Source organism: Pituophis catenifer, unplaced genomic scaffold, assembly GCF_029215685.1.
Source record: "Pituophis catenifer annectens isolate HBS135680 unplaced genomic scaffold, rPitCat1.0.hap2 SCAF_1, whole genome shotgun sequence".
Taxonomy (NCBI): Eukaryota; Metazoa; Chordata; class Lepidosauria; order Squamata; family Colubridae; genus Pituophis; species Pituophis catenifer.
Window position 1 is genome coordinate 279,362,808 of NW_027256881.1, and position 16,505 is coordinate 279,379,312.

The window sequence follows — 16,505 nt, forward strand, 5'->3', positions numbered from 1 at the left end:
CTCCTGTCAAAATTCACTCCAGGCTTTGCATATATTCTCAGCAGCTGATCTCCAGGCTCAATGAAGATGCCGAGTGGGAAGGGCTATCTGGTTCCTTCAAAGCTCCCAATCTCTGATCACACAGTCAGTCATGTGGAGCATTATGTGTTGGGTAATGAGCCTGCACCTCCTTCTTTTGCCATCCATCACACCCTGCCAGCTGTTAAGTTAAGCTAATTTTAAATATAGGTTTAGTAAAAGGTAGAAAACAGTACTTTAGAACAGGATCACTACTATAAAACTGGAGCCTCAAAAGATAGTTAAGGCTGTCTTGTATAAGGGTTAGGGGTGAGATGAAGCAATATCATGACGATATAGCCAAAAAGAGAGGAGGGAAGATTTGTTGGACAAGTTCATGTTATGTTTAGTGCAAGTGATGATTTGATTCTTAGGATTTTAACTAAACAGCAGTGATAGAAGATGCAGGTACTACAGTATGTATGTATTTGGGAACTTGTAGCCTATTTAGGATGGATTTGCACCTAGTTGAAGTTCAAGTTGGAGATTCTTTCAAGAACCATTGCACAAGGTATACAAAGGAAAAGGCTCTCAGATAAGGATCTGCTTATGTTGAAATAAATCTTACAATGCAAAGCTTTGAGAGATTCTAATTGTTTCCAATATAAGTTGCTACAGGAGAAGTTTGCCAGATATGAAATAATGCATGCTAGATCTACTGATCCTAGACCATGGTTTAGCCATGTGGATCATTGCTAGGCAGTTAATAGCACTTCAGCCTGTCGTGTGATATCACAAGAACCACAATTTAAAATGTAAGAAATATTTCACATAATTAACAATAATTTTAAATTACAAAAGGTTCCTGAGAGCATAGCTTGTAAGAGTTCAGCTATTTTTAAAATGTAATTTTTTCGGTCAGTGATGACATCTAGTGAAGTTCTGAGGTCTGTGGTTTCTGACCATTTTGGCTGAAGTAACTGGCAATGACTGAGAACAAAGACAATAGAGGACAATAGAGGGGACAGCAGTCTTCATGGTGGATATAGCTTTCTGTTAACTCAAGGATGGATGGACAGCACTCTATCAAGGGTATTATGCAAAAGCTAATATAGTTGCTTTCTGCATTATGTTTCTCTCCCTCAGTATATCACAGCCTTTCAGTGTCTGTCAGTTGTTAATTTGGTTGATCCCTTTTTCCAAGTCAGATCGCTGAGCCAAGGATCAGTTTTGAAACCTTGTAGACACGGGAGATACTGATGTGAAAAATCCAATCTCTCCCACTAATCACATCAGAACAGCCACATCTAGGACAGTGCCTAGGGATCAGAAAGGAGGGGCCATTACTGAACAAACCTAGAATAGCCAATAGAAGCTGCACTGATCCCATTCTTTCAATTCACCTGATTGTGCCATGTAATTATGCCTATAATTTTAAAATGCACTGAGATGAGGAGGAAAAAAAACCACCTATTTTTACATTGAAACAGCTAAGGACAACTAAGGCAGCCTCAGGTATGAGCTAAGAAATCAAATGAAGGCAACATCATAAGGCAAGGCAGAAAATAGAGGCCATCAGGAAATATTTGTGCCATGGTTTTCTGACTAAAGATTTTGCCTTGCTAGTAGGATTGGCATCTCCCTAAGCACAATAAGACATTGCCCATTGAAAGTTGTTATAATGGTGTCAATCCAATGACAGTTGGAGCTCAAGGAGCTTTCCCAAACTATGAAACAGCCCTTCACAACAGAGTACAAACCAATGCAGAACAGGATTCTTCACCTGTCCAGCTTTTTTTCTTTCCAACAGTATTCAAAGCCATCAATGAAGAAATCCAGCATCTTCAGAGTGCAGGTTGCAAACCATTACAGCAGATTCAAAGTTTCCATTCTGAATCTCTTTCTTCTGCCTGTATACTATAACAGGCTGAAAGCTTGTCAGTTTGTGTATTGTTGTGGTGACAGACCAGTCCAGTCTCATGTTGTTTCCTTCTGACCTTGACCAATCTAGTCTGTGCATTCCCCACATCTTCTTTCTAGCACAGAATGTGCTATATTGTGTACTATATTGTGGATTAACTATATATGTATATATATGTACTATATTGCTATATATATGCTATATATATATACTATATATGCTATATATGTACTATATTGTGGATTAACTATACTTAATCAAGGTACACTTGTTCTCATTTAATGTCTACTTGGTCAGTGATTATTCAAACACAGTGATGCTGAACAGATGATAGTTAAGACTGGTTCTCATACCTATTTATGGTTGCAGTGTCCCATGGCCACTTGATTGCCATTTGTGACCTTCTTTGTCAACTTCCTACAAACAGAGTCAATGGAGAAACTGGTGGGAAGTCACAGGGTGACCACAAGATGTCCTTGCATAAAGAGCCATGGTGCTTCACTTATCAACACTAAATGGGAGTGCTGGAATTTCCATTGCTAAGAGGTGTAGTCACATGACATTGCACTTTATAACTATGTCCCATAGTGATGAAAATTCTAGCCCTAATTATCATCATTAAGTGAGGACTACCTGTATTAATGTCTTCAATTTCCAAAACAATTCTAAGTGGTGAAATGCATATTGCAATGTAATAATAAATCACTTTCATTGAGACATATCTGGAAGTGTGAAACTACCAGATTCTCAGTCATGTTATTAAGAAATGGAATATTGTTGATTGACTGATAATTAGAAAATTCTTCTGAGCCATGAAGGTATTAATCGCCAGTGTAGCTCTCGTTTTTCCATACACCCTACCCTAACCCTTCAAACCAAAAAGAGGAGAATCCACACTGTTATTATCAAAAAAATCAGAAGCCAATAATGGAAGTCAACTCTACCTTTAGGTAGAGATATTAATAAGAGTCTTTTTGAATATATATGATTTGGATAATGTCAGCTTAACTGCTCCATACATCCTGCTACTAAGAGCATGAGCTCCACTCTCCCCAGTTGCTGCCGAGCCATGTAACTACATGCCACATCACCTCATCATCAACTGCTAGGTTTGTGGAAGAATTAAGACCACCTGCTGATTTAATCCATCCTGGATTTGCATTTGTTTCTTTCTTCCCACCCCTGTACCAATTATGCAGCAAAAGGTATAAATAGGTGCCATCTCGTGTCTTGATGGCATTGGAACCACAGGCTTGTTAACAAGTGTTCCTGGCAGTTATAATCCAATGTGTGCTAAAGCCTGTTGTCAGCACTGCCAGCATGTGATGAATTGCAATCGTATAAAATATGTTGTATGGGAAATGTGTTGGCAGGATAACAAAATTCAGTTGGGTGCTAAATACATGTATCAGGATTGGTGAGCTTTTATACCAGATCGGGATTTTCTTTGTGATTAGTTAGCTCTCCAGAAATGGAGGCATGGGCTCTGTCTGATGAAAACTCTTTTTCTCATTTGTTACAGATGTGCATCTGTTCACTACACCGCTGACCTGCCGGCCACAAGCATTATTATCACTTTTCACAACGAGGCTCGGTCCACATTGCTCCGTACAGTGAAAAGGTACTTTTCATACTTTTAGACCTCAGAGCCATGCACCTAAGGTATACAAGAATTAATTTCCACTGTGATTAATACAGTGTATTCTGAATAAAAAGAGAACAATCTAATATTGAAATCCCAGGCATAGAAGAAAGTCTTGTTGAACTCAACATGACATATGTCTGACTAAGGTTGCCCTCATCTGACTGTTAAGCTCTGTTAATATTAAAAAGAGCATCTGGATAGGCATTTGTTCAGATCCATGGGCTATTCATCAGAAAATGCAGCGTTAGCTCAAATCGTCTGATCTGTATCTCCAACCTTCTGGATTTTCAGAGGCATTGCTGTTTCTGTAATCGTAGCATTATTATCACGATCGTTTTAAAACAAAACAAAGACATTAATCCTATACTTGCATCTCAGCCCTCGTTTTTAAATTAGATGTTGCAAATCATGATCATCAGCAACTATTACTATTTCTAATAATAATATTACTTAGAACAGCTTACATCCTGTGATTGATACCTTTAACACCATCAAACAACAGCATCTGCTTATCCCAGGTCTATGGGAAGGACTCAGTAGGTTGAGAAAAAAATATCTTGATGACTGTGTGACCAACGATAATAGTAATCCCTCCAGTGAGGCCCTACCTTGACCTGGTTGTGGAGTTTGTGTGCTCTGAAGAAGATGAGAGTTATGGCAGAAGTTCAATGATATTGGACAGGTCTCATCAGAGGAATCAGATGAAGATAGTGTTTCTCTCGTAAACAATATAATGAAATGTAATTTACAGAAACCCATACCACATCAGTCATCACCTGGGTCAACAAGGACTATGCTAGATGTTAGAGTTCCTGGACATCTAATGACAAATCAGCTATTGGACTCATAACTGTTGGCTGAACAACCAGGCCAGCAGCTGCAGGCCTACTGGAAGAAAAGTTGTTTACTGCTTGCAGATATACAAAGGCTGAAAACAAAGAAACGATGTGTTATTACAAATCAAGTCCAAGAAGAAGAAAAGAATGCACCAGCTCTATAAAGAATAACATCCAGAATCATAAATAATAGAACACAAGCTAGTACACCAATGCCATTCTTTAATATAAAATAAAGTACTCACAGAATCAGAATTGGAAAAACTGCAAAGGTCTACCCAGGGCAAAGAAATCAAAGCCTTACCAGAAGTAACTCAGGCTGTAAAGACAAACTAGGGGGAGTTTGCAATAGAAACAACAACAACAGTATAACTATAGAATCATTTTCATTCCCAAACATAGTACCTTCTCCCAGGAGTGGTATTCACTTACCTTCGCTACCAGTTTGTAAATGTGAGCGCGCGTACTTGCTTTGCTCACTCGTGCCACCTCTGCACATGCGCAGGACCTTCTGCGCATACGCAGAGCATCAAAAACAGGACGTGATGACGTCCGGGTGGGTGGGCGGAGCCTCCCGCAGCCACTGCTACTGATTCTCCTGAACCGGATATAACCGGCTGAATACCACCACTGCTTTCCCCTCTACCTTCTCCTCAGAAAGAACAAAGCCCTCTAACTAAAACTGAGCATCTAGAATAGCACAAAGACAACAGAAAAAGATTACTTGCATTGAAACTTGTTCCAAAGAAACAAATAGCACAAATATCAAATATAAGCACTAAATCATTGCAGGAAGCAAACCAACTAATATGCAGCATAGCTACAGCTATAACTGAATATCTTGGATGCAAAATCAATAAACAGGAAAGCCAAGCAGTCACCACCAAAATGGAAGCTCAGGTTAGAAATAAGATCAGTGTTCTTGCCCTAGCTTCTGCCAACCCAGTAGTTCAAAAGCATGCAAATGCAAGTAGATAAATAAGTACCACTTTGTAACAGTGTTCTGTGCACCTCGCCATACAGTCTTACTGGCCACATGATGAGGAAAGCGTCTTCAAACAACCATGGCTCGCTTGACTAAGAAAGGGAAATAAGCTCTGCCCCCTAGAGTCAGATATGACTGGACAGGAAAAAACTTTACCTTTACCTTTGCTAAAATCAGATGCAAACAAGCTAGAACAGATGAAAAAAAAGTTGAAGGAAAAGATCAAATAAATATCTGTTCAAGAAGTATCACCTAGAAACCAGGAAGATCAAAGGAGCACTGGAAATAATAAAGCAGCAAATGACAGCTATAGACAGGAAGATCAGCAAACACAAATCTCAAATTGGACACTATAGGCAGAATCTCCAATTTCAGCTAAATCAGAAATGTTTCTACCAGTCCATTAATGGAGGGACGGTAACAAAACAGTTAGCGTCTGACACTGTGCAGTTCTGGGTGGCAACAGCTATGGGGCAACACAGACATATAAGAATCCACTTGGAAAAAGGAGGTAAATAAGAATAGAGAAGAAGCTGAAATGAAATAATTTGAAATAAGGGCAGAAATGGTAAAGAAAGGGGCAAGGAAAATCAAGAATTGGTCATCACCGGGTGAAGATGAATAGCATGTTTTTGATACAAACATCTAACTAGTCTACACACACCTATTGCCAAGCAGTTTCACAATATACTGTAAGGAAGTGAAATTGAAGACATTTTAACATTTAGTAAAACCTACTTGATAATAAAAACTGAAAGAATCAAGATGTCCTATGGAAATAACATCAAGCATCTGGATGAAGACAATCACTACAAATACTTGGGTATCCTTCAAGCTGACAACATCAGGCACACTGGAATCAAGAAGATGGTTAGAAATGAATACATCATGAGCAGGGGTGGGTTCTACTTACCTTTACTACCGGTTTGCAATGGGGCCGCGCGCATATGCGCAGAAGCTTCTGCACATGCGCAGAAGCATTCTGATGACGTTGGGGTCAGTGGGCGGAGCCTCCCGCCAATTTTACTACCAATTCTATAGAACCAGTGCAAACCGGGGGCAACCCACCACTGATCATGAGAGTGAAGAAGAACTGAAAGTCTAACTCAGTGGAGGAAATACCATCAAGGCAATTAACACTTGGGCAATTTCAGTCATTAGACTCACAGTTGGAATAGTGGACTGGATTCAAGCAGAACTAAGCTCTATAAAAAGACCGGAAAAATAATAACAATGAATCAAGCCCTTCATCCACACAGTGATGTTGACAAACTTTACTTATCAAAAAAAAAAAAAAAAGATTAATGTGGAATTTTGCAAGTACTCTTGGCAACTGAAGAAGAAAAACATGGCATATGAAGAATATCTAAAATGCACTGAAGCTGGTACATTATGAAAACTTACTGAGTACTTGAGAGACCAAATTGGCCTATAAAAAAAGCAAATGAAGAACAGAAAAGAGACAAGGCAAGGCTAAATATTTCATGGCCAATACATTAAAAAATCTAGCAGGCAAAGCAGATAACAAGACCTGGGAATAGAGAAGAGCAAGAAAGTTGAAGAAAGAGACAGAAGGGTTAATTCTAGCTGCATAACACCAAGCCTTAAGAACAAATGAATACAAAGCAAGAATTGAGAAGACAGCAACAGATAACAAATGCCATCTAGGAACAGCTGATACCTGTTACATGTGGGATGGATTCAGATGCAGAAAGATTTTAAATTAAAACAACTTTATTAGCAAAAAAGAGTATGTATTTTATACTTATAGAAACCGTATTTATAACTATATAGAGAGAGAGTTCCTAAGAGTCTATTTCTCAGTGTAAAAATTCTGTAGCCTACAAGGATGATCATCTTGAATAACACATTATGCAGAATCCAGAGCAAAGAAACAGGAGTTGAAAACAAAGAATAATAAATAACTACCTCTTCTCCCATGTTTTTCTTTGAATTTGTATCTGGCCTTTGCTGAAATCCTATCACTTAATGCAGGACCCTATCTGATTATCACCTACTTGGCTAATACATCATTTTTAAAAAATAAGCCAGAAAAAGGTACTGAGCCCAAGCACTTTCTCTCTACATTTGCAATTGCTGCCTCCTTTTACTTTGGGTCCAGTTCTTTGATCCTAATAAGTTCCCTGTAATGTTGAAAATGTCGGTTTAATGACTTATTTGCTGGAAGCGCAGATGGAAATAGAATTTTTGATGACAAGCCAGGATGTAAATTTAATAGGTAAAGATTGCTAAATGGTTTTAAAAAAAACTATTGCAGAAATAGAAAATTAATTGGTCATGTGACAGTAATTATCATGCCCAGATAGGAACAACTGATACCTGCTACATGATAGCCAATTTATTTTCCTCCTATCCTTTGGCCCTGGGTAAGAGCCAAATATGCCAATGCTTGGCACAATTTTTAAAATTTTATTCCTCTTAGCTCGGTGGCTTTGACTTTCTTTTTGGGTTAAGCTGACCACTTTTCCAATTTATTTTCGAGCAAGATTTTTTACTCTTTGATTTTTCTGGGGAAAAAAATGGTGCTTTGCTCTTTGGTATATTTAAAATTCATTCAAAGCGTCCCTTTAGCAATCTACCAAGTCAGCCACAGGGAATTTCCCCCCCCCATGGACATAAAGATAGTGGGGAAGGGGTGGGGTGGGGTGGACAATGAGAATGAATCTCAGCTGGAAGGCAACAGAGAACTCTGACATTAATCCATTATTCATTAGAACTCCTTCCCCTCACTTTGGGTCTTGGGGTCTTGCACGAAACTGCTTTGTGAATAACAACAGGCATTTTATCTCAGGACTGCAAACAGAGGGATGGCATTGCATGCTAGTGAGAATAAATGTCTTGCAAATATCCTGCTATTCCACCTGGGGCATTTGCTTGGAGGGAGCTAGGCAGGGTAGGCTCAAAATAGTTTTGTGTTCCCCAGTGCTAAAAACCAATGAGCCAAACAAGGTGACCATTTGCTTTGTTGATATCCAGAATTCCTGCTTGAAACAGTTGCTTTACAGGTAGTCCTTGGGTTATGACATTGCTAAGCAATAAAACACTAAAGAATGATGTCACGTGACCATGTCACTTGGCAATGGCAGTCCCAGCATTCCCAGCTGCTGTTGTTAAGCAAGGACCATGTGGGTCATTAAGCAAAGACCTCACATGACTGTAGCTTTCTGCTGGCTTCCCCATTGACTTTACTTGTAGGGAGCCAGCAGGGAATGGTGGAAGCTGCAATCCCCCATTGCGGCTTGCTGTTGCTTGTCATAATTGAGAACTGGGTGGCTGAGCACCAGGATCACAATTGTGACTGTGGGGATGCTAAGACAACTAGAACTCTGTGGACCTGTTATAAGAATAGAATAGAAAAATAGAATAACAGAGTTGGAAGGGACCTTGGAGGTCTTCTAATCCAACCACCTGCTCAGGCAGGAAACCCTATATACCATTTCAGACAAATGGTTGTCCAATCTCTTCTTAAAAACTTCCAGGTTGGAGAATTCACAACTTCACAATAAGTCCCCTCATTCAACACCATTCCAAGTTTCAACAGTCACTGAATAAATGATCATAATGTGAGGACTAGGTATACCATTCAAAGGCAGCCAGTCTCTGAGACAGCATGTACAAGTCAAATTTGAGGTAAAAGTGGACTTAAATGTCAAATCACTAATTCCAAATATTGGCTAAAATCAATTCCTTCCCATCCTTTCCCATATTCTCTGCCTTTAACAAAGAAGAGTTGCTGCTCAGAGTTGGCAAAAAAGGCATTCAGTTTAGGCTTCATGGAATCTATAATGTTCACTTGTCTAGAGCTGAACTATAAGATTAAGGCTGATGCACTAGTGAATCTTGATTCCTATTAAACCCTGAATATCTTCAGGGGCTTGGGGACTCATTATAAATGCAAGTCTTTCCTCTTGATGATAAAATCTGATTTGTGTCTCTCCAAAGGTTTATAAAGAGAAGCAAAGGTAAAGAAATGAGCAGACATTCATTAATGACATCCTACATCAGCTGGATTTTGTACACTCAGAATCAGAAGATTGATTGACCTTGACCTTATGCATAATGAGGTGGTCCAACCAGAGATGATTGGGGTGGGGTGAGATGCAGTTTCAGTTGAAAAACAAGGTTGGATCAGTCTACATTATGATTGGAACCAAAGCAAGCACCCAATTCATGCAGTGAGAAATAAAATCCTGATGAGAAGGTGCTGCTAAGTCCCAATGAAAAACCTTGAGTCTGATTTCCATTTTTTTTCAACATGTTGTGATTTTTTCCCCCTCAGACCCATAGGCCTCCCACTATGTTCCTTTCAATGTATGCAGTTCTTCAGGCAGTATACAAATCAATTACAACAATTTGTTTTTGTTTTTTTAAAAAAAAATGAAAGCCAAATTACAACAGAGCATAATATAGTGAAAGTTGGCAGCAGTAGTAATATGGGTAATAAATACAGCACACAATCACAGGCATTAGCAGCAATTTCTGAATTTCTAAAACCACTCAGGAATTTCTTAAAATGGCTGGCAAAAGAAACTTCAATAGGGCACCAAAAAGGGCCCTGACTAGAAGCAAAGTGAAGTGGTTTAGATATAATATAATGAAATAAGCAAATTTTATATTTGAGGGAAAGTTCAGGAAAAGGAAAAGTTCCACCTAAGAAATAGTTTCTGATATTGGAGCAAATTTCATGGGAAGAATACCTGTGCCTCACTCTGTTGTGAACATTTGAATGCATTCCTAATCTTGGGGAGGGGGCACGGGATATTGTGTATTTTATGCATCTTTACTTTTAATATGATTTTTTAAAATGCTGGTCGATTCCAACTGACCCTGGACAGCTCATAAGTAAAACAACAGTAATACAAAAAAGACAAATAAATACAGATGCCATAAAAATTAATTAAAATGACAAATGCTCTGGTGAGGGAGCTCTGGTAGCGCAGCAGACTAAAGCACTGTTATTAACATCAGCTGCCTGCAATTACTGCAAGTTCAAATCTCACCAGGCTCAAGGTTGACTCAGCCTTCCATCCTTTCTAAGGTAGGTAAAATGAGGACCCAGGTTGTGGGGGCAATAAGCTGACTTTGTATAAATATACAAAAGTATGAAGGCTATTGCTTAACGCATTGTAAGCCGTCCTGTCTTCGGAGAAGGGCAGCATATAAATCAATTTTTTTTTTAAAAAATGCATCTTTTACTTTGTTTCTTTTGCAATTAGTTTTCTGCTCAATTAAAAAAAAAAAAAGGACCAAAACTCTAGCAAAGTTTCCAAGGTGCTTGAGGTAAGCCGTGTATCTCAATGAAATGGTTCTGAATGCACTCAGCTGGGCATGAATTATTACTGTGAGTATAATTGCTATGCCTTTACTCAGCCAGTGCCCCTTCCTCTAAGTAATTACTGTGAAGTGCCGTGAGGTATATGAAGTATGAAAAGTCTGTTCTGTTCCAAATATTGTCTTTTCGCAAGCCTTCACGGGACCGCAGCGAAATCTGGCAAGCAGAAAATGACAGTGTAAAAATTGCACTGTCTGCTTATTTTGTGACGTCTGGTCACACTCTAATACAGATCTGGGGTGGTTTTTTTTCCCTCCTGAAAAGTGAAGCCAGTGGATTAGGCCTTCCATGACAATTAAGGGCTGATTTGATTTAATTAATTAGCTGTTCTGGTTGCACCTGTTGAAAATTACATGTAATTAAATTGTTAGAGATGATTACAGAGTTGTTTTCCTAAACAGAAGTTTAATGTCACTTTGGGAAATGGCAGTGATGAAGTCCGATTGATGAGAAATGTTAACGCCCAAATCTATAAAGTTAGCTAATGACTTTCTAAGTCTGACACGAATGGGAAACCCCATGGGACTTCTCTTTCAAGAAGAGTGAGACTCAAAGAGTAAATTTGAAAACTTGGCCTAATGAGCAGGTCTGAAAACAAGGATTCAGATAGCCCTTTACAGGGGTGGTATTTACTTATCTTCGCTACCAGAACACAAATGTGAACGTGCGCGCCTTTTGTGCATGTGTAGTGCCTTCTGTGCATGTGCAGAGCATCAAAAACGGGATGTGATGACATCCAGGTGAGTGGGCGGAGCCTCCCGCAGCTGCCGCTACCAGTTCACCTGAACTGGATGGAACTGGCTGAATACCACCACTGAGCCCTTATGAATCTAAGTTAATGACTAAGTTTAAATAAGTGGACCACGCTAAATTCAGCATTTGGTTGCATGCAGAAGCTTCATAAGCAATTGCCTTCAAATTGCTTCGATTTTTATATGTTGAAAATCCTTTGAAAAGTAGAATATTGTACTCAAACAAAATTCTAGTTATATCAGATACTAAGATATCACTGTTTAAGGTTGTTCAGAACAGAAACCAAGACTGTGAGTACCAATACTACCTTTATTATGAGCCAAGTGGTGCAGTGGTTAGAGTGCAGTACTGCACTTCTGCTGACTGCCGGCTGCCTGCAATTTGGCAGTTCAAATCCTACCAGGTTCAAGGTTGACTCAGCCTTCCATCCTTCCGAGGTGGGTAAAATGAGGACCCAAATTGTTGGGGGCAATATGCTGACTCTGTAAACTGCTTAGAGAGGGCTGTAAAGCACTGTAAAGTGGTATATAAGTCTAAGTGCTACTGTGTTATACAATAACACTAAGTGTTATTGTAAAGTTACAATAACAAAGTTGCAAGTCTTGAAAGTATTTCCTCCCTTTCCAAAGAACTACCGGTAGGGAAGAAAGGATCACTTCTGAGATGCTTTCTCTATCCCCATAATCCTTTGGGTGAAGACTATATCAAATTGCTGTCTAAACTGTGCCTTGTCTCCTGTCTCCCAAGGTTATCCTCACAACCCATTTTGGGTGGTCCCTCAGCCATAGATTTGTGGGATATCTGTAGGGCATGGTCTAGATTGCTATCATCATGGTGCAATTGAAATTCTGTTTTATATATGTCACCTTGATGGTCGCTATCTTACCTTTTTTGACCATGCCCTGTAGATTCCCTTTCACAAATCAAATATCATGCATACACCAGAGGTCTGAGATTGTTCTTATTTACTTTGCATAGAGAGGGTCCCAGGATTTACTCTCAAGTAACAACATGGCTGAAAAGATCATGGGTGAATAATTCTGGAGAGATGGCTGAATGATCTGATACAAGCCACAATATAAGCTTTTGTTACAAAACTCACTTTCCTAGTCATGATTTTGTGCTATTTTAATGGCTGTCATAATTTTTACTGTTTGAAGGTATAGGCATTGAATTTTCCTTGATAGTTATTGTGTACAATCAATAATACAATACAAGATAATTCTACTGCATGTTAGGAATGAGCAGTATAGGTGTTTTGATTACTTCAGGTCTGTAGAGATTAGAATTTTAAATCCCTGTTATAAATCTGAGGAAATGGAGAATGGTATTTGTAAAATGGGTAGCATATCATGGCCTTGTGCCTGCAAATATGGCATTGCATATGGGCAAGCTGTTTAAGAGAGTGTGGACAGCTGTGGGTACATATTTGTATTACAGAGGAAATGTTAACAGTGGAAAGTAAAAGTGGATGAGAGGAAAAATGGGTCATATGACTGCCGAGTGGCCACAAGAGGATTCCTTGGTTCACTGGTGAACTTAAAGTCACTACAGTAGTGTTTGCAGGAATCAAAAGCTGATTTACAGTAGGCTTTTTAGAGTTGGGAGAGATCTGGGAAGCATTGCAATACATTGCAGGATGCTGCAGGATATATCTCTGGAATGGTAATGTGATTGCTTGTTGATAAGTACTTCCAAGGTTGTGTTTCATAGTCAACATTTTTTAGATGTGTGTATTACACTTTGTAATAGAGGGAGAACATAACAAAATGAGGCCTCCTACTGCACCAAACCGCTCGGAACATAACCGTGTGACTAGTATTATATGTTCTGGAAGCCCAGTGATGAAAGCATAATTCATATGCAACTTATAGATTTTATTAAATGGCAAGGCACTCAACTAATCATTTAGTATTCAGAAGGGACAATGAACCAGGGGTGAAATCCAACAGGTTGTGACAGGTTCTGGAGAACCGGTAGCAGAAATTTTGAGTAGTTCGGAGAACTGGCAAATGCCACCTCTGGCTGGCCCCAGATTGGGGTAGGAATGGAGATTTTGCAATATCCTTCCCTTGCCACGCCCACCAAGCCACACAAGTCTCTGATAGCTGCCCTCCAAGCCATTCTGTCATTGGCTGCTGCCTTGCTTCTTCTAACCCCACTATGATTATAAAGACACATTCAGGCATGTCTCAGTCCTTATGTGGACTCCTTATATACCTGGTTTTTGTAGCACTGTTATACCAGAATTTCAGCTGTTGTGAGTGATTTGTGGGATTAACAAGGCTCACTTAACTTTCTTTTCTCTGCCTGTCATCCTACAGAAGAATATCCCATATAAATGCAGTGAGAAAGTACTACTTTACCCAGTCAAATGCTACTTTGCACACCATAGATTATTTCCACATATTGTGGCTACTAACTATCAATCTTCCCTTGCAACACTTATTGATTTGGAATATGGGGTAAAATTAAGATTCCTGCCAATTTATCCTTCTAGCCCATAATAGGTACAGCTGTCTCTACCAGTCTTCTATAAGACTAGTAAATCTGTATCCAGAAGATTGGCAAAACCTGTTTTTCAGAATAGACCAACTGATGGGTTACTGACGCAAAGCCCCTCTGCACTAGTGGCCCACCATTTGGGCATCTCAAAAAGTGGCTAAAGCCCCTGTCCCACTCATTCAAGTCTGCCCCACCACTCTCTAAGGAGAGTAATTAGTGGTTTTCCCCCACCAGCAGCTGACCCTAGTTAGGAGAAAAAAGGAAACTAGGGAACCATCCTGTGGGAAAAAGGGAAAAGTGCAGGAGAGAAGGGAGGAAATGAATCTCTTTCTCCCCTCCAGCAAAGGGTTGATAGGAAAAGGAGGATATGAGAAGAAAGTTTTCTTGGTGCCAGTTGTTTGATCTCTCTGGCACCAAAGAGGCATTCTCCCCTCTTCCCCCTCCCGCTCCCCCTTCCATTTCTTGTATGGGCAGAATTAATACTCTACTTCATTGCCAAGGCAAAACAGAATTTGGAAATACAGCTAATATTTCTTTAAGCCAACATACTTTAAGCCAGGGTCCCCGTGCTTTAATGCTGCTCTGTGGAAGAACCCTTAAACTGAGAAAGAAAAAGGAAGAAAGAAAAAAGCTGCAGGCTTCAGCAATGGAAAATAAGCATTTTAAGGCTTCTTGTTACAAGAACGAAAGCCAGAGATTTACAGAAGTAGTGTTAAAGCATCTTGCGCTAGCAAAGGAAGAAGTTTAAAATACAACATTTACACACTATATACTGACAGAATGCAGTTTGCATAACAACCTAGTTTGGGAATAGAAAATAAAAAAAGAAAGTTACATGTTTGGGGGGAAACATGGAAGATGAAAAGGATTTTTAAATGAAGGAATAAGGGGTAGAAGGGTTTGCTTTGCTAGTGTACTGTATGTCGTTATCTAAAAATACACAGTATATCTATATCTCACACAGTATATCTAAAAGGGGGAATGTTGGAAAAGTGAAGCCACACTGAAATGTAAAGGAGGGCTGGAAATAGGGAAAGAAAGGGAGCCGCCATTGTGCAGGGATTGTTTGGGATAAAGTAAAATAGATTGAGAGAAAGTAAGATATTGAATTAGAGAGAACCACTGAACGATTAAGGGATTCTTTGAACAGCTTCTAAACACAGAAGGATGATGTCTTGTTCAGACATCCTCTTACTAGATCTGTCATTATTTTATAAGACCCCAACAATCAGCTCTACAGTTGAGAAAAGGAAGGTGAGGGGTTTTATGTTTGCACAACCTCATAGAAGCGTATCAGTTTGAGAGAGTCGACCACACTGTAATATTATTATATTCCCTAAAGCCACTCACTTCTCTACCCCTTTTCAAATCAACCAGACATGCTTCTCAGGCTCATTCCAGATCACCAGATGCCACCTTTATTATAAAAGGGAGTGCTTGCTGCAAACAGCTGTTTTGTCTCATTTTTTGGCAAGAGTACAGAGACTGTGCAAAGGCTGAGCCAAACTGGGGAGTGCAGTTTAATTGGAGGGGGGGATTAGCAAATCAGATAATAATAATAATAATAATAATAATAATAATAATGAATAACCAGGCCATTGCCTATTCCAAGGGGCATGTAAGAAACAATGCATTTTTCTCTTCAGAGCATAATTTCAAGAAAGAGATATTCAAAGGAATCCCATGTCTGGCAGGGAACCCTGAAGGAAAGCGGTAATTTATTGGTAATTGGGAACTAGCCATGAAAACAATTGTCATGCCATTGACCACTGTGACCAAATGCACCACATGGCTAGAGGGCAACAGATGTCTGGAAACTTTAATTTATTTTTATTAATATATTACATCTCTGTAATACTCCATAGCTAAAAATCACCTTATAAAGTGAAAGTAGATGTACCCTACTTGTGTGTGAATTATTTTCAGTTCACACACAGTGTTATCACAAGCTCTTATCAAGGGGCAAGGAAACATCTATGCCAGAAACTATTTTCCTGCTGGCATTTTTTGTTTCCTTCTGGGGTGAAAAGGATTCTGATAGCACCAACTAACATAGTTTATTTAAAGGCATAAGCTTTAATAAAGTAGAACTCACTACTTCAGTTGCACGGGGTGGCTAAACTGCGATAGTATTTCAATTGAGATGAAGTTATGGGAGAAGGAAGAGGGGTTGGATATGTAGATACAGGTACTTGTGAAACAGATTACAGGTATTTTATGAAATAACAATGTGTTTAAAACCCATTGTGCTTGTTGATTTTTTTTTAATATATGCAAGTTCAGCAAACTTTCACTCAGTGCTGTTAAAATTCTTCTTTCTTTTTTCCAAAATGGTTGCTTTGTGATACCCAATGAAATGTCCCTGGAGGCTGAAATGCTCTGATCTTCATCCTTATTTTGAGTTCTGAAGTCAAAATCAAATTTATTATTACTTGGAAACAAAGCTATCCCCCATGTAAAATCCATTATATATGGAAGTAGACATCTGGTCTGGTTCAGTGGTGAAATCC

At 39.2% G+C, this 16,505-nt stretch overlaps 1 protein-coding gene across 1 annotated transcript in view; it reads left to right on the plus strand.

Annotated features, from left to right (window-relative positions):
* GALNT16 (polypeptide N-acetylgalactosaminyltransferase 16) overlaps window positions 1–16,505 on the plus strand; it is a 195,819-nt gene that overhangs the window by 123,061 nt on the left and 56,253 nt on the right. The window contains exon 4 of the mRNA XM_070931259.1: window positions 3,441–3,539. Within this exon, the coding sequence (XP_070787360.1) occupies window positions 3,441–3,539 (99 nt within the window). The remainder of the gene's footprint in view (window positions 1–3,440; window positions 3,540–16,505) is intronic.